This window comes from Oncorhynchus mykiss, chromosome 3 (assembly GCF_013265735.2).
Source record: "Oncorhynchus mykiss isolate Arlee chromosome 3, USDA_OmykA_1.1, whole genome shotgun sequence".
Classification (NCBI taxonomy): Eukaryota; Metazoa; Chordata; class Actinopteri; order Salmoniformes; family Salmonidae; genus Oncorhynchus; species Oncorhynchus mykiss.
The window spans coordinates 54,419,079-54,438,179 of record NC_048567.1 but is presented as its reverse complement, the minus strand read 5'-3'; the positions used below and the strand labels follow the sequence as shown (position 1 = coordinate 54,438,179).

The window sequence follows — 19,101 nt, the reverse complement described above, 5'->3', positions numbered from 1 at the left end:
TACTCCAGACACAGAGACGCATACAAAGCTCTCCCTCGTCCTCCATTTAGTAAATCCTGCTTACAAGCAAAAACTAAAGCAGAAAGTACCAGTGACTTGCTCAATACAGAAGTTGTCAGATGATGTGGATGCTACTCTACAGGACTGTTTTGCTAGCACAGACTGGAATATGTTCCGGGATTCATCCAATGGCATTGAGGAGTATGCCACCTCAGTCACCTGCTTGATCAAGAAGTGCATCGATGACATCACCCCCACAGTGACCGTGTGTACAAATCTCAACCAGAAGCCATGAATTACAGGTAACACCCGCACTGAGCTAAAGGCTACAGCTGCCGCTTTCAAGGAGTGGGACACTAATCCGGATGCTTATAAGAAATCCCGCTATGCCCTCAGACATCATCAAACAGGCGAAGCCTCAATACAGGACTAAGATTGAATCCTACTACATCGGCTCTGACGCTGGTCGGATGTTGCAGGGCTTGAAAACTATTACAGACTACAAAGGGAAACCCAGATGCGAGCGGCCCATTAACACAAACCTACCAGACGAGCTAAATGCCTTTTATCCTCGCTTCGAGGCAAGCAACACTGAAGCATGCATGAGAGCACCAGCTGTTCCGGATGAGTTTGTGATCACGCTCTCCATACCCGATGTGAGCAAGACCTTTAAACAGTTCAACATTCACAAGGTTGCAGGGCCAGACGGATTACCAGGACGTGTACTTCGAGCATGCGCTGACAAACTGGCAAGTGTCTTCCACCTCTCCCTGACTGAGTCTGTAATACCTACATGTTTCAAGCAGACCACCATAGTCCCTGTGCCCAAGAAAGCAAAGGTAACCTGCCTAAAAGACTACCGCCCTGTAGCACTCATGTTGGTAGCCATGAAGTGGCTTGAAAGGCAGGTCATGTCTCACATCAACACCATCATCCTGGGAAACCCTAAACCCTCTTACCGTGTTTCCCAGAGTACACTATGTTCTACATACGAGCTTGACAAGACTCATAATGAAGGGGAGGGTTTTGAATACGGGAGCTGAGCAGAGGACCAATAAAGTTATTAAATCTCTTAAAGCAAATCAAATTGCTTTGAAGTCTGTGTTGAAAGGTCGCTGAGATGAGAGAGTATTTCCCTGTGAATAGGAGTAAACTGGTAGCTATGGGGGCTTTGGGAGTTCAGGTCTTGCAGACAGCAAAGCCGGGTCTCAGCCATAGTAATATAAAGGCAATTAGAAAAGCAGCTGGACACAGAGACACTTTACCTCTCAGTACTAATAAGATAAAGAGTATGTCAGAAAATTCCATAAGCAGGATACTCTGCTCTTAAATGTTATGTCCCTTTCGGGTGATGATGCCATTAGCCTTGCTAAGGACCCAATAAAGGGACCAATCTTCAACACTGCTGTTACACAGACATGACAGTTTGTCAGTAACTTACTAAACAATCTACTAACCTTAAGCCTAGTGTGGCTACACAGAGAAGAGTCATCATACAAAATCACTGTTTAGAGATTCTCCTGTACTTTGTGTACTTTTTAGCAAGCAGTTCTGAAAATAGCACTCACGAGCCAAAAGTGGTCCCTGAAAATTGCGTACTGCATCACATATGTGCAGATATGTGCACCACGTCATTGCTTTCGCCCTCGCTCTGCTGTGTGTGCAGCTGTCACTCAAATGGTGAGGGGCTGAAGCACACTGGCTAGAACTGTAATTGCTAGGGGGCTGGCCCAAGTGGGGGAAAATGTAGGGAAAATGGCTCCACACATCTTCCATAAAACATTTGCTTTCAAACTAGGGATTCCGTGGCTAATTGAGGTAAGACAGTAATTCTGCTCATAGATTATGCATGTATGAACTACACATTGACATATCCAGCCAAAAGCGTGAGTAAAAAAAAAAAAAAAGATATACTAGTCATCAAAGTTCCGGAGACTGTTTTTACAAAGCATCTGATTCACAATGACACGTCTTTGTTTTAATCCAAGCTTGTTGTACACATTCAAAATTTGCAGGGGGGGGGGGGGGGGGTACACCTTTCCTGCCCAGTATCAACCATTCATAGGGATAATAGTGGTTGGTGGATCATTTGTCCAGATCTGCAATAGGCTGACTAGCAATCATACCACGCCCCCCTAATCAGCATTTGCACAGTATGTTGTCTCACACACATCAGTCATTTTTAATCATCTCTTTTTCATATTCACTTTCTATTCATGGCAAATTCGATTATTTTATATTATTTTGATAACTTACAGCGATTTGGCACAATGCAAAAGTAAGGATTTGAAGGGCGATTGTAGAAATATGTTGGTTCTGACTGTTAGAGACAGGAACAGGGACAGGGCAGGGACAGCAGCAAGGATAGGGACAGGTGCAGGTACAGGGGATGTTGGATCCAGACAGTGTTTATGAGGTGAGTATAGAGTGCACAGACATTATCTATAAAGCACAGAGATGATAGCATCATCCTAGCATTAGCCTATCTATCAACCAATCGGTGACTGACTGTCAAAAGTCCACTTCAGGAGCTGTGCCAAAGTATCCCAACTCACTGCACAGGAAATTACCTCATGTGCCCAGGAAGTCCTTCAAACCAATCAGACACCATCTGTCCTTCATGGCTAACAGCTTGTGATTCTCCATCTAGATTGGATTTGCAGATAAAGGGTAATGAAAGCAGACACTCCATTTTTAAACAAGTCCTCCTGCAGGTTATAATCAGTGTAGTTCTGTAAATCCTCATCTTGTAGTCTGTGTCCTTTCCTATATCCTGTGGCGGTAGCTCAGTGTCAACTCCCAACAGAGTGACAGTAACATAGATGGTCTATAATGTTGTCCTTGATACAGGCTTTGATAGTCCTCCCAGTCCCTTGCCTGGTCCATGATGTCTGTTCTGTAGTAGCAGCAGCGTTATGTATACCTGTCTTCGTCCTGGGTGGAGGGTGAAGGGGGCCTCCTCTAGACCTCTTCTCCCCTGGCTGGGGGCCTGGAGCATGGGGTTGGCCTGGGTTACACAATGCCTTCGCTGCGTTTGCTCCTCCACACCACTAGGGCAGTCATGAGCAGCGTGACAAGGATGGGCACCACAATGAATGGTCCAAGGATATGGTTGGGCGGATCACGCAGCTGCCGTCCCGACAGGGAGCAGTCGTGGAAGTAGTGCTTGTGGATGCGGATGAAGAACTCGTCCACCTGCCGGTTGGGCCAGAAACAGTCCATCTTCAGGGCAATCAGGTAGGTGCAGTTGGTGAGCTCACCATAAGGTCTGTAGGGAGAGACAAAGAGAGAGAGGGAGGTCAAATCAAGCGAATGCTTGGTTCATAGTGTTGGGCGGCAGGTAGCCTAGCAGTTAAGAGCATTGGACCGGTAACCGAAAGGTTGCTGGTTTGAATCCCAGAGCCGACTAGGTGAAACATATTTCAATGTGCCCTTGAGCAAGGCACTTAACCCTAATTTCTCCTGTAAGTCGCTCTGGATAAGAGCATCTGCTGAATGACTAAAATGTATTTCATAATGAGGGTAAATGATAGCCTACATATTTGAATAGACATATAGGAAGGTAAGGGGCTCTGAAGTGTGGGTTCTAAATGCAAATTATATATGGTTAGGGTCAGGGTAACGGGTTAAGGTTAGGGAAAATGTGTGTGAGAGAGAGAAAGAGAGAGAGAGAGTGCTCCTTTACCAAATTTGTACAGTCCTGTCATAATTGAGAGTAATGATTCATGGTAATGACAGAGGGTCCACTCCATACATAAAAACATACTCTCAAAAGCGCACACAGACCCTCCCCTCTTCCTGACAGGTCTCTGATTGGAGGGTCCCCTCTCCCCCTTTCCTCAGAGCATGCCCGCCACATGGCCTATTATTTATACCCACATCCTCCCTGGCATGGAACGTCTGGCATAGCTAGGACCTTTTTATAACCCCCAGGTTTCCCTTACACAACCAATGGGTCCTGTTCCCTCCAACCCCCTTTTGTCCCCGCCTTGCTCCTACCAACCCCCCAGTCCCAGATATAACTTTCCCCCAGTGGGAGAGTGATACATCGGGTAAAGGCAGACCATCTGGCTCATCTTCCAAGCCAGACATACATTATATCTATGCATGCTAATCACCTTCAGATGTACAGCTGGTGGAAACACTATCATCAATAACATACAGTGGTTTAAAGGACTTAAGTAAAAATACTACATTTTTACTAAAATATGTTTTTTGGTGTATCTGTACTTTACTTTGTATCTGTGTTGGAGTGTGCCTGCCCCTGGCTATCCGTCAATAAAAATCTAAAAATAAAATTGTGCCGTCTGGTATGCTTAATATAAGGAATTTGAAATGGTTTATACTTTTAATTTTGAAACTTAATTACATTTTAGCAATTCCATTTACTTTTTATACTTATCTATTATATTTAATGTATAGTATATTTAAAACCAAATACTTTTAGACTTTTACTCTAGTAATATTTTACTGGGTGACTTTCACTTTTTCTTGAGTCATTTTCTATTAAGGCATCTTTACTTTTACTCAAGTATGGCAATTGAGTACTTTTTTCACCACTGATAACATATGACCTCTATTTAACCAGGTAGGTTATTAAGATGAGAACACTTTCTATTTTGCAATAATGACTTGGGAAAAAGGATACAACAGTACAGTGGCAGCAGACATATGGACAGGAATAAACAATATCTAGGCACAAATAAATTCATTCCTAAAAAAGACAAAAGTATAGATAGGGGCAACAGAGAGCAGGGAGATGAGAGAGAGAGACTGGGAGGAAGAGAGAGAGGTACATACACAGTGAAGGAAAGTGGGGGAGAGAGAGGTAGGGTTGAGAGACAGGAAGAAGGAGTGTAAAATTAGATATTCTACAGGGAATAGAAATATGAGCAACCCCCTATTCTCTCCTCTGACATTTATCCATGACAGACTTACGGCCATGGCCAATGTTATTACTCCAGATAACCATTGTTTACATGACAGAATTGATTACCTTTATATTACCGCTGCTTTACTGAAAATGGGACGCTTGCCAAAGTCACGTCATCTGCAACATTTCATAATCGGAGGAAATGGATCGTTCCTAGACAGTCCCTTTTCTCTCCCTGTACGTTCTTCCAAAACATCTCTGGTACAGTATATTTCCTCCGAAGGGCCTGCTGACTGGAACCTATTCAGTACTGAGAACTAAGACATTTATAACAGCCAATATATGGCACAATGTCAAAAACCTCACTACAGTGCCTTCAGAAAGTATTCATACCCCTTGATTTATTCCACATTTTGTTGTGTTACAGCCTGAATTCAAAATCGATTAAAAAAAATGTCACACACATCAACACATAATATCCCATAATGATAAAGTGAAAAAGAGTTGTTGTTTTTTACAAATTTTGGCAATTAATTTACAAATGAAATACAGCAATATCTTATTTACATAAGTATTTACACCTGAGTCATTACTTGAAGAAGCACCTTTGGCGGCGATTACAGCTTTGAGTCGTCTTGGGTATGTCTGTACCAGCTTTGCACATTTGGATTTGGGGATTTTCTCCCAAGTTAGATGGGGAGTGGGCTAGAACAGCAATCTTAAATTATTTTCACTGATTCAAGTTTGGGCTTGTTTTGTTTAACACTTTTTTGGTTACTACATGATTCCATATGTGTTATTTGATAGTTTTGACGTCTTCACTATTATTCTACAATGTAGAAAATAGTAAAAATAAAGACAAACCCTTGAATGAGTAGGTGTTCTTAAACTTTTGACCGGTAGTGTGTGCTACTAACTAACTTTTTCAACCGTCGTTTTTAACCTCAAAACATTCCAAAGCTGACTTTGTGAGCCTCAGCTGTGTAGCTGTTGAAATGAGTCAGGACAACACAGTAACTAGTTTAGATTCTCCTGTGTATAAAGCAGAGAGGTCCAGGATATGCTCCAACTCTCTCCATTCAGATGGACATGGGGTGGGAAAATCCTACAGCACATTTTGTCACCATAAGTCACCAGATCGAATTTCAGGAGGGTTTAACACCACTAAATATAACTGGGTGGAGGGACAAGGAGAGACAGGGACTAACGTCAACACACAGAGGGATGTGACTGTAGCTTAGATACTTTCACTCTCAACTAGAAAGAGGGGACAACACCTTGTACCTGCAACTCAGTACGGTTTGCAGGTCAATAGTTTTCCATGTTCATTTTCTTTCATCTAACATCTGCATGAACTTCTTCATTTCTGAAGTGTTCTTCCCTCAGCGTTTGTTTGAGTCTACCTCGTACCAACTGTACAGAAAAGTCAGAGGAAACAGAGATATCATCTGGGCCTGTTTTTTGATGTACTTCTGATATGCACATGGACATTTCTGTTGATAAGGGGAAATCTTTTACAACCGGTTTTTCACAACCCTGAATTTCTTATTTCATCTGTGGTATTGAAGTACTTTGAGTGCAGTCTTTCAACTGGAACTGTGTGATGACAGGAGAGTCTTCTCCCGTCAAAGCCACCTCTCAAAGCACTTTATTTGATTCAGCGTCAGAACTTAAATGGATTTGTGTCACCACTCACCACAAACTTTGCCACACTCCTCTCTTTGGAGGCAGCAGCACAGAGAATGCCAAATTACTTCTCCTCCTCGTCCTCTTTGCAAACCTCAGTATCCCAAACAGGCCGCTCTGTCAAATTGTTTCATGGGAGAAACAGTATCCTGGCTTTGTCCCTCTCTTGTCTATGTGTGGAGCAGCAACAGCTAACCCACCTCTCTAGTTCTACTAGTGCTCTGTACAAAAGTTATGCAACTTTAATCTCTATTTCTAAAGTTATAGAGTTCAACCGTTCTATATTTCTACAGCCAGCTCCACTGTCTTCTGTACTTCTAAATCTATAAGTTCATAGATGTTCATGTTCATAGAAAAGTTCTGCTGACCTGCGGAAGCTCTACACATGTTCTGTTCTGTTGTAGTTCTTCAGCTCTGCTCTGTTCTGGTCAGAACCTGGTCTGCATAGCAGTGAATTCTCCTGCAGCTGCTTAGTGCCAGCTCTTCAAAGATACTTCTGTATATGATCACATTGACATAGATCCAAGAAAATTATGCCAAAGACTTCCTATAGAATCAGTTACTGTAATGCCAATGGAATTATTCAGATATTCAGAAATACAAGTACTTTTTAGAATAAATATATCCTTTGACCGTGTGGCACATGAGTTAGCTTAAAGGAATATTCTCTGTTAGTACTCTCAGTCTAAGCAGGAGTTGCTGCTGATGCTCCCTCATTCCTTCACTCTTTGAAAAAAACTTTCCAAAAGGGTTCTTCGGCTGTCCCCATATGAGAATCATTTTTGGCTCAAGGTAGAACCCTTTTTGGTTTCAGGCAGAACCCTTTTGGGTTCCATGTAGAACCCTCTGTAAAAATGGCTCTACATAGAACCCAACGGGGTTCTACCTGACACCCAAAAGGTTTCTTCAAATGGTTCTTCTATGGTACAGACAAAGAACCTCTTTAGGTTCTAGATCGCACAATTTTTTCAAAGAATGTTATGAATTATACAGGGAGAAACTCAGAGGGTCTTGAGCATTTGTCATCTCTCTTTCATCTTCAACTCACCACAACAATCAGCAATCAGCAAAGTGATTCAAGGAGGTAGGTAGTGCACGGCAACCCTATTGTTATTGAAGAGGCCTCATAGTATTGAAATGTTCTCTCTGTCTGTCTGTTCACCCTTCTGTCTCTATGTCTGTTTGCTCAAAGTCTTTAATATCACCGTGGGTTCTCATATAATATACATGAAGGGAGGTTGAGGCGGAGGGGAGTAGAGCAATATGCATGTGTGTGTCTGTGCATGCGTGCACACGCAGTTGTGTAAAGTAATGAAGTAGAAATACGCACTGATGGGTGAACTTCTTTTGCTAGGCAGCAGGCGACGACATGCAAGCAGAGTTAAGCCAATCCTCACGTTTGGGCAAATCCAAGAGCCCTAAAGTGTAACCCCCCCACCACCCACCACCACTCAATCGCACAATCATGTCCGTCATCGCTCTACCACCACCTCCTGATGAGGACAAACATCCTTGGCTGTATGTTTTCTTTTCTCTGAATGAAGGATTCATCCTACCGGATGAAATATCTGTTATGTTTACCAAAAGTTCAGGAAATACTAGCGTTCAAGAACTCACAGTCAAATCTAAAAAAACACATTGATGTAGGCCTACTGTTAGCTTGCTAGCTAGCTAGAATAACATTAGCATGCTAGCTAATGATACTTACATTAGCATGCTATCTAACATTAGCTAACCAGCCCATGTTTGCTTAATCCTATACCTAAATAGTTTAGTAACTAACATTACCTACTTTAGCTGGCTAAAATGTGCCCAGATTCAGAATCTTTGTTAATTACTGCAATCTAACTAAACTGACATGAGTTAACTAGTACATTCCAAATCTTGGCCCATTTGTGTCAGCTAACGTTAGTCTAGCCAAATACCTTTTTCTCTAAACACCCCATGTCAAGCTAAGTTAGCTAGCTAACATTAGGTTTCTCATTTTAGCTAACACCCACTAGTTTAGCTATACATTTTATTTTCTTTATTTTTTCTTTATTTAATTAGGCAAGTCAGTTAAGAACAAATTCTTATTTTCAATGACGGCCTAGGAACAGCGGGTTAACTGCCTTGTTCAGGGGCAGAACATCAGATTTCTACCTTGTCAGCTCGGGGATTCGATCTTGCAACCTTTCAGTTACTAGTCCAGCCACTAGGCTACCTGCCACCCCATGTGTTAGTTGATAAAGTTGTTCTTCTTACCTAGTTAATTACTGTAGACTTAAGCTATTGACATCACCTACTAGCTAAATCAATTAACATTGTTTTTTCTCAAAGTAATATTAAATGCTCACAAAAAACTATCACTTAACTAATGTTGTTTATAGCTTTAAAATTAGGATCCTATACCTTAGGTATTTGGTGATGGTAGTTATCTAGCTAATTAACTATTGTCATTTTTGTATTATTATTTCAGAGAAAGCAGGTACACCATCTTAAGAAGTATGGAGAACTGACAGCAAACCCACGGAAGAGAAAACATACCCCTGACACTCCCTCCACCATCAAGCAGAGCACATTACTGAAGGCAGTGTCTCAAAAATCCATTGGCAAAGCTGTGGTGAAGTATGTGGTCCAAGGTCTCCAACCATTTGCTGTTGTAGAACAAAAACTGTTCAGAGAGTTAGTGCAGGATCTGCAGCCTAACTAACTCAAAGATAATATCAAGGCCCACACTGCGCTCCAGGATTGATGAAGCATCCAAGGAAATGAAGAACAAGGTGACTGAGGCCATGAGAGGAGTTGACCACATTGCCATCACCACCGACTGTTGGTCTGCAAGAAGTTGCATTGGTGTTACAGCCCATTGGATAGACCCTGACAGTCTCAACAGATGCTCTGTATCCCTGGTCTGTAAACAGTTGAGAGCATCGCAAACCTTTGATGTGTTGTCAGGTGCCCTAAATGACATACATTCTGAGTTTGAAATCCGGAGTAAGATTGTAAGAAAAATAACAGACAATGGCTCTAACTTCTTGGAAGCTTTCCAAGTTTATGGAGCAGATGAAAATAACGAGGCAGTCGAAGCAGTGGGTGGTGGGGGTGAAGCAGCTCAGCCAGGACAGGACGATGGTGAAGAGGAACAATAGGAGATTGAAGAAGTGAAGTTTGTTGATGTGGCAACGATCCTGAATGAAGGTGATGGTTTTGAGTACCAGCTGCCAAAGCACCAGCGTTGTGCTTGCCACTTACACAACTTAGTATCTAAAGGCAATTCCCTAAAAGCAACATCCAGCGAGGCTTACAAAAAAAGTGTCCTGTTCAACATTTGGCAAGTGCCAAGCACTTTGGAACAAACGCGGGAGATCCACACTTGCAGCCGAAACCATTGAAGATACTTGGAAACTCCAGCTGCTGCGTCTGAATGCTACATGGTGGAACTCCTGGTTCATGGCTGTAGAAAGACCCCTGAGGATCGTCAAAGACAAAGGAGAGGCGGCCGTCAGAGGTCTCTGCACAGACTTCAAGGTTCCAATGTAAGTAAGGATTATGTATTATTTTATCGTTATGTAAGGTCTTGAATATCATCTAAATATGTTGACTAATAACTGTTTCACATATTGTAGCCATACACTATCATTTAGTCAACTACTCATTGATTCCTGTTGTTAAATCAGGTGAAATGGTTGGTGGTCCCCTTTGTAGGATGGGAAACACATTATTATTATTAGTGGGGTTTATTCTCTGGTTCAATCCAGCTGAACTCCCCTGCCTCACAGAAGATGTTGCCACAATGAGCCCAGTCGTAAAGGTCATCAACATCTGCAGGCTGAAACCAATTTCCAGATGCAGTGGCTACTTCCAACTATCAACCTGCTGATCACAACAGTTGACCGAATCAAGTTGTCCCTGAAGTACTGTAAGCCTCTGGATGTGCTACAACTGGGACTGAAGAAGCACTTCAGCCACACGTTTCAAGACTCTGAGCCGATCGCAGCTGCAATCCTTCTCCCCAAATTGACATCAGCGTGGACAAAGGATGACACCACCATCAAAATGAGTAAGACAAAATGTGGCTAATTAACACTATTTTATTATTCATAAACAACTTTTGTATAGTGTACATTTTGACACTTCATAGATTTGAGAACCAGCCATTTGAACTACAATCATTACTTTGTGGTTCAGTCCAATGGGTAACCTACTTAGCCCGGTTGATTGGTTTACAGTTGAAGTAGGAAGTTTACATACACCTTAGCCAAATACATTTAAACTCAGTTTTTCACAATTCCTGACATTTAATCCTAGTAAAAATTACCGATCTTAGGTCAGTTAGGATCATCACTTTATTTTAAGAATGTGAAATGTCAGAATAATAGTAGAGAAAATGATTTATTTCAGCTTTTATTTCTTTCATCACATTTCCAGTGGGTCAGAAGTTTACATACACTCAATTAGTATTTGGTAGCATTGCCTTTAAATTGTTTAATTTGGGTCAAACATTTTGGGTAGCCTTCCACAAGCTTCCCACAATAAGTTGGGTGAATTTTGGTCCATTCCTCCTGACAGAGCTGGGGGTAACTGAGTCAGGTTTGTAGGCCTCCTTGCTCGCACATGCTTTTTCAGTTTTGCACACACATTTTCTATAGGATTGAGGTCAGGGCTTTGTGATGGCCACTCAAATACCTTGACTTGTCCTTAAGCCATTTTGCCACAAATTTGGAAGTATGCTTGGGGACATTGTCCAGTTGGAAGACCCATTTGCGACCAAGCTTTAACTTCCTGACTGTTGTCTTGAGATGTTGCGTCAATATATCCATATGATTTTCCCTCTTCATGATGCCATCTATTTTGTGAAGTGCACCAGTCCCTCCTGCAGCAAAGCACCCCCACAACATGCTGCTGCTACCCCCGTGCTCACGGTTGGGATGGTGTTCTTCGGCTTGCAAGCATCCCCCTTTTTCCTCCAAACATATCAATGGTCATTATGGCCAAACAGTTCTATTTTTGTTTCATCAGACCAGAGGACAATTCTCCAAAAAGTACAATCTTTGTCCCCATGTGCAGTTGCAAACCGTAGTCTGGCTTTTTTATGGTGGTTTTGGAGCAGTGGCTTCTTCCTTGCTGAGTTGCCTTTCAGGTTATGTCGACATAGGACTCGTTTTACTGTGGATATATATACTTTTTGTTCCTGTTTCCTCCAGCATCTTCACAAGGTCCTTTGCTGTTGTTCTGGGATTTATTTGCACTTTTTGCACCAAGTACATTCATCTCTAGGAGACAGAATGCGTCTCCTTTCTGAGGGGTATGACGGCTGCGTGGTCTCATGGTGTTTATACTTGCGTACTACTGTTTGTACAGATGAACGTGGTACCTTCAGGCGTTTGGAAATTGCTCCCAAGGATGAACCAGACTTGTCTAAAATCTAAAATTATTTTTTCTGAGGTCTTGGCTGATTTCTTTAGATTTCCCCCTGATGTCAAGCAAAGAGGCACTGAGTTTGAAGGTAGGCCTTGAAATACATCCACAGGTACACCTCCAATTTACTCAAATGATGTCAACTATCCTATCAGAAGCTTCTAAAACCATTGACATCATTTTCTGGAATTTTCCATGCTGTTTAAAGGCACAGTCAACTTAGTGTATGTATTCTTCTGACAAACTGGAATTGTGATGCAGTGAATTATAAGTTAAATAATCTGTCTGTAAACAATTGTTGGAAAAATTACTTGTGTCATGCACAAAGTAGATGTCCTAACCGACTTGCCAGAACTATATTTTGTTAACAAGAAATTTGTGGAGTGGTTGAAAAACAAGTTTTAATGACTCCAACCTAAGTGTATGTAAACTTTAGACTTCAACTGTATATAGATGGGGGATGGATTAATGTAGGCTCACTAAAAACATAACTGCATGATTTCTATTGTCATCTCCCTTGTATTTCAGGAATGAACTACATCAAGGACCACATGGAAGAATCCTTGCTGCAGCTAGGCGATGGCACAAGTTCACCAGATGATACTGTAAGACTGTTACCTTTCAGAAAAACTCAAGCTCTAATCAAATAAAAGGTCTGGCTGTTTTGCTTTTTGGATTTGTGGCTCTTACGTTTCATACATTTACTTTTGAAACTTAAGGACATTTAATATCAGGTACTTTAAGACTTTTACTCAAGTAGTATTCTAATGGGTGACGTTTACTTGAGTCATTTTCCAGTAAGGTATCTTTACTGTTACTCAATTATGGCTTTTGGGTACTTTTTCCACCACTGTGCACATGTGCGTACATGTGGGGGTGGTGGTGGTTGGGGTGGATTATGTTTTTAGAAGCTCTCCACAATGGTCAGAAGCATTCCACTTGGAGAGGAGCACATGGAAACAACCCCAGCAACACTTGGTCCCTCTATGACGCTAGAAACGTGTTCAACATCCACTGAAGTAGCTAGAACATTTACTTGATAGCTTGTGGGGGAGGGGGGGGGTATATAGCGATACATAAAATATATGATTATTGTGGTACTTGATAGGATGTTTCTCCAGGCATTGTAAATATCTGTTGACCTGTGCAGACCTACACACAACCTGTGTATCTCAAACATGCACAATTTGTATCTCAAGGTTGTTCGACATTCTATATTGCCAGAATAGAGTTGATTAGATATCTATTTGTCTGTTTTAAGCAAATATTTGAATGGAAATAAATGCACTGCAATAGGAAGAGCGTATACATATAAATTCATGAAAAAAGCAAGAAAGAAATTACAGTTTAAGGACATTTACTCCTCTGTTCCCCATAACTAACCTTCCACAGAGTTGCATTATTTTCCAGAGAACGCATAGAGCCATGAGTTGATTATCTATTTTATACCATGGCTATAATTTAACAAATTTGCCACTAGAAACGTGTTCAACATCCACTGAAGTAGCTAAACAGACTTGCTAGTTTAGCTAACCAAATCATCGTCCTAGCTTGCTATTATGAAAATCGAATTCAACAATGGTTTCAATTCGACTTTTGCTTTCAAAAGCAGCTCAAACTTAAAACATGTATGAATGAACCATAGCCATTGAAATCTACGTGCAAATATACTGTGCGTAAAAGAGATTTATACAACAAGTGGGTCTACTCCTGAATGCTGATGCGTTAAAAATGCATTCCAGCCAGTGTCTATTCCACACGTTACCATTGGCTAAATCTATGATGTTAAAATGCATATTTACTCTGTTCCATCTGACTGTGCAATCCCCAATCTCATCAGCCCAGCCAGGCAATTTATAAACTTAATCTCCACTATTAAAAGCATGCAGACATTATCTCACATTTCTTTTAAACTGACATTTAGTTTTCAACAGCATAGATTTGTATAAACCTTGCTGTCTGTCTCTCCGACCTTTGCAACATTGTTTCAATATTCAAATTAGATCTCCAGCTGTCCCATAGTAATGAACATGTCAGATGTCAGGCAGGCAGACAGCGTTTCTCAGCCAGTCAAAATCATGAATCAGCTGTCATAATTTTTTTATGAATACAGTGCCTTGCGAAAGTATTCGGCCCCCTTGAACTTTGCGACCTTTTGCCACATTTCAGGCTTCAAACATAAAGATATAAAACTGTATTTTTTTGCGAAGAATCAACAACAAGTGGGACACAATCATGAAGTGGAACGACATTTATTGGATATTTCAAACTTTTTTAACAAATCAAAAACTGAAAAATTGGGCGTGCAAAATTATTCAGCCCCCTTAAGTTAATACTTTGTAGCGTCACCTTTTGCTGCGATTACAGCTGTAAGTCGCTTGGGGTATGTCTCTATCAGTTTTGCACATCGAGAGGCTGACATTTTTTCCCATTCCTCCTTGCAAAACAGCTCGAGCTCAGTGAGGTTGGATGGAGAGCATTTGTGAACAGCAGTTTTCAGTTCTTTCCACAGATTCTCGATTGGATTCAGGTCTGGACTTTGACTTGGCCATTCTAACACCTGGATATGTTTATTTTTGAACCATTCCATTGTAGATTTTGCTTTATGTTTTGGATCATTGTCTTGTTGGAAGACAAATCTCCGTCCCAGTCTCAGGTCTTTTGCAGACTCATTGGTTTTCTTCCAGAATGGTCCTGTATTTGGCTCCATCCATCTTCCCATCAATTTTAACCATCTTCCCTGTCCCTGCTGAAGAAAAGCAGGCCCAAACCATGATGCTGCCACCACCATGTTTGACAGTGGGGATGGTGTGTTCAGGCTGATGAGCTGTGTTGCTTTTATGCCAAACATAACGTTTTGCATTGTTGCCAAAAAGTTCAATTTTGGTTTCATCTGACCAGATTACCTTCTTCCACATGTTTGGTGTGTCTCCCAGGTGGCTTGTGGCAAACTATAAACGACACTTTTTATGGATATCTTTAAGAAATGGCTTTCTTCTTGCCACTCTTCCATAAAGGCCAGATTTGTGCAATATACAACTGATTGTTGTCCTATGGACAGAGTCTCCCACCTCAGCTGTAGATCTCTGCAGTTCATCCAGAGTGATCATGGGCCTCTTGGCTGCATCTCTGATCAGTCTTCTCCTTGTATGAGCTGAAAGTTTAGAGGGACGGCCAGGTCTTGGTAGATTTGCAGTGGTCTGATACTCCTTCCATTTCAATATTATCGCTTGCACAGTGCTCCTTTGGATGTTTAAAGCTTGGGAAATATTTTTGTATCCAAATCCAGCTTTAAACTTCTTCACAACAGTATCTCGGACCTGCCTGGTGTGTTCCTTGTTCTTCATGATGCTCTCTGCGCTTTTAACGGACCTCTGAGACTATCACAGTGCAGGTGCATTCATACGGAGACTTGATTACACACAGGTGGATTGTATTTATCATCATTAGTCATTTAGGTCAACATTGGATCATTCAGAGATCCTCACTGAACTTCTGGAGAGAGTTTGCTGCACTGAAAGTAAAGGGTCTGAATAATTTTGCACGCCCAATTTTTCAGTTTTTGATTTGTTAAAAAAGTTTGAAATATCCAATAAATGTCGTTCCACTTCATGATTGTGTCCCACTTGTTGTTGATTCTCCACAAAAAATATACAGTTTTATATCTTTATGTTTGAAGCCTGAAATGTGGCAAAAGGTCGCAAAGTTCAAGGGGGCCGAATACTTTCGCAAGGCACTGTATGTACAAAGAAATGTCAATTGAAAAAAGGTCAAACGAAACAAAGTACAGCTAGTTTGTAGTCTTTCTAGCTTCAGTTTGAAGTGATTGTGTTAGCTGTGTTGTTAGCTAGCTCCTCTGAACAACAGTGTCCTGACGATTGAGCGCATTTTCTATATTGTTATGGATGTATCCAAATAAATGTCAGCAGAAAACAGCTTAAACAAATGCAAATGCTGCTACTTTGCTCTTATTCTGGCTGCACTTTTTAACGCAATGTTAAATTAGCCATAGTTGGCTGGCTAGCTAGCAAGCAAGGGATAAGAACATTGCCAGCCAGTATGCAATGGAACATTTAAAACGAACGACTGGGTCACGTCTATAGATTTTACATTTTTATTTATTTATTTAATTCACCAGGTAGGCTAGTTGAGAACAAGTTCTCATTTACAACTGCGACCTGGCCAAGATAAAGCATAGCAGTCTGAACAGACAACAACACATAGTTACACATGGAGTAAACAATAAACAAGTCAATAACATAGTAGAAAAAAAAGAAAGAGTCTATATACATTGTGTGCAAAAGGCATGAGGAGGTAAGCAAATAATTACAAATTAGCAGATTAACACTGGAGTTACAGAACAAAAAGACTGAACGACTGAGTCACGTCTCTGACAACCGAACCGACAGAACGAACGACCAACTGGCTTGGGTATTATATCTTGTGGAAGGATGAAATAGTATGAAATAGTCCCATTAATCAAAACAATGTTTTTAATGAAAATATTTCAATCATTATTTGATTATGTTGATTTGGTAACACATTGTATTGAAGTGATAATGCTCTTGAAGCCAGTGTTTGGAGGATATTTTGGCACGGTTTGGCAACACCCATGCCAATATATCCTCCAAACACCGGCTTCTCTGGCATTATCACTTAAATAATGCACGCTCTAGAATGCCCTTCCTTCAAGCCAATCAGAAATTAGTATTCAACAATGCCATGGTATAAAGGTTTATAAATTATTCCCTCAACTGTCACAAAATGAAATCAAGTCACAAGTCATGACCCCCCCCCCCCGCTGAGCCTTCAGATCCGGATGGAGACGCTCCTCCAGCCAAACCAAACTGACTGATTTCAACTAAAGGCTGGCAGGGGATGTGGAGACAGACAAGTATCTGATATCCCTGGCAATGGCATCCGACTTTACCTTCTCTCCCTGAACAAAATACCAGTGGAAACATTAGGTCCCAAGGTGAACATTCTGGCTATTGATCAGGAGAGCACAAAAAAAGAGTTGCTTGGATTAAGAGCTGCAAATTGCACGATATTCCCTATATAGTGCATATGGGCCTTAGTCAACAGCATTGCACTATATAGGGAATAGGGTGCCATTTGGGACGCACCACAGAACAAACCTCCTGGCTGCCTTATTTTAGAGCATTAGGCTAAGTCTCTGGCTAGCAGCCATCTGGAGAGCTATGTAAAAACACAATCCAATTCCTCTGATTACAGTGTAATTAGCGATGCAATCATAGTGGTTCAAGAACCGCAGTTATTTCCAAACGCCTGAGGTCATAAGATTTGGTGCGGATATGATGAAGCTTATTGGCCAGTAAACTCATACAGGCATGTCTACATCATGAATGATTCCCAAACAGGCATGACCGACTGCCACAGCGTTCAACAGACTGATCACAGAGAGTAGATCATAAGCTATATAAAACATGAATTTAGAGCTAAATGGAGAGAGTGAGAAGGAAAGGGAAGAGTGGATCAAGGAAAATATCTAAGTTAGTTAGTTAGATAGTCCTTCTGCCCGTCCTCCCGTTCGTTAGTTAAATGATAGTGTTCTTTGACCACACATGTAGGTCACCTAGAACACATCCTCTACCTCAGGAACAAAGACCAAACTTTGATATCAAGGGAGGCTGGGTCAAGATAAAAAAAATGCACCTGTTTTGCTATTTGTGGGTCCTGTAACACACAGCACATGTAGACCATTTTTAAAAGTGTGACACAGAGCGTGGGCGCTTAACGCTGTCCTATCCTCACCTCTGGTCCTGCGGGTTTTGTGTGATTTAACAGCAGGGGGAGATTGTTTAGCCGATTGGTCATCATAGCGTGCTAAGAGAAAGAGAGAGAGAGAGAGAGAGAGAGAGATGCCACCTGCCAAGAGAAGACGGAGTGGAGTCTACAGAGCTCAGGCCTGGGGCAGGTAACATGGCCCCATGTAGTTCACACGCGATGGGACCTTTAGAGCAGTGCAGCTCTATGCTTGCTGCTAGACTCTGCAGAATGTGTGAAGTATTCTACACAGTGGCCAGCGGGTTGTCTCTAAAATGATGCTAGTGGAGTGGTGTGCAGCCCTCTGATAGATTTGTTTTTCTGTGATAGTGAATGGGTTTCACAGTCTGTATTGTTGGGACTGAGACTGCAGAAACACTACAACATAGAAAAGGATCCCATCTTGCCTGCCCTCTGTACTCTCACAACAAGTGAAGTTCTGTGTCTGAGGCTCAATCGTCAAGTTACATTGGTGCGGGTTTGCTAAGGTGTTTGACAGTCTATACTAAGTCACCCGCGCTAGCTAAACCTGCTAGGCAGTCCACTCAGAACAGTGACAGGTTGACTGTCCTGCAAACAGTGCAAACAGTGCAGTGTATATTATGGAGGAGCTGAGGCAGCCGGGGGGCTATGCATACTTTAATGAGTCCTTTCACGGCTGAGAGACCAAGTGGGACTAGAACACAAGCCAAGCATAACCACCTCAAAGGACCACACACAGACAGGGCAGGCATGACACGCTAACTACTAATTTATAATAGCCCTTTTTGGTCACACTGTTGATGAGAGGAGAATGTATAAACATAGTTTGGTAATGGGGCGGGAGTGTAAAAGGGTACTATTTGGGAATCTGTTCATAGCCATACAGGCTTTGTGGCTTGTTGCTTTCCCTATTGCTTTTGCCAGTCTGAGCATAACACCTAATGTATGTTAAAAGACCCATGACAATGTTTTAAATATATAGAATAGATTCGGCAAAATACTGTATTACGTTACTGTATGGAGAAAAAAATTGTATGGAAATTCTTTTTTTTACAAGATCATAAAATGAGATCAGTATATGCCTGTCAAAGTGTGAGGAAATGTAATAAAATTTTTACAACAAAGATATATCATCACTAAGGAGGCTACGACACTGGCTCAAACTCTCGTTGGATGTGGCAGGGTGTACAAACTATTATGGACTACAAAAGGAAGCACAGCCACGAGCTGCCCAGTGACACAAGCCTACCAGACGCGCTAAATTACTTCTACGCACGCTTTGAGGCAAGCAACACTGAAGCATGCATGAGAACACCAGCTGTTCTGGACGACTGTGTGATCACTGTTTCCGTAACCGATGTGAGTAAGACCTT

The 19,101-nt window shown here is 41.6% G+C and overlaps 1 protein-coding gene and 1 long non-coding RNA gene across 2 annotated transcripts in view; one reads left to right on the top strand and one right to left on the bottom strand.

The window, feature by feature from the left end:
• Positions 1–818: 818 nt before the first annotated feature.
• The window catches only part of LOC110520210 (receptor activity-modifying protein 1), a 71,433-nt gene continuing 53,150 nt past the window's right edge, over positions 819–19,101 (bottom strand). Inside the window, exon 3 of the mRNA XM_021597373.2 lies at positions 819–3,268. Coding sequence (XP_021453048.1) covers positions 3,013–3,268 — 256 coding nt within the window. The 3' untranslated portion in view covers positions 819–3,012. The remainder of the gene's footprint in view (positions 3,269–19,101) is intronic.
• Positions 8,966–12,622, top strand: LOC110520212. Its single transcript, XR_002472958.2, has 3 exons — positions 8,966–10,077; positions 10,300–10,601; positions 12,488–12,622. It is a non-coding gene; the product is annotated as an uncharacterized LOC110520212 (long non-coding RNA).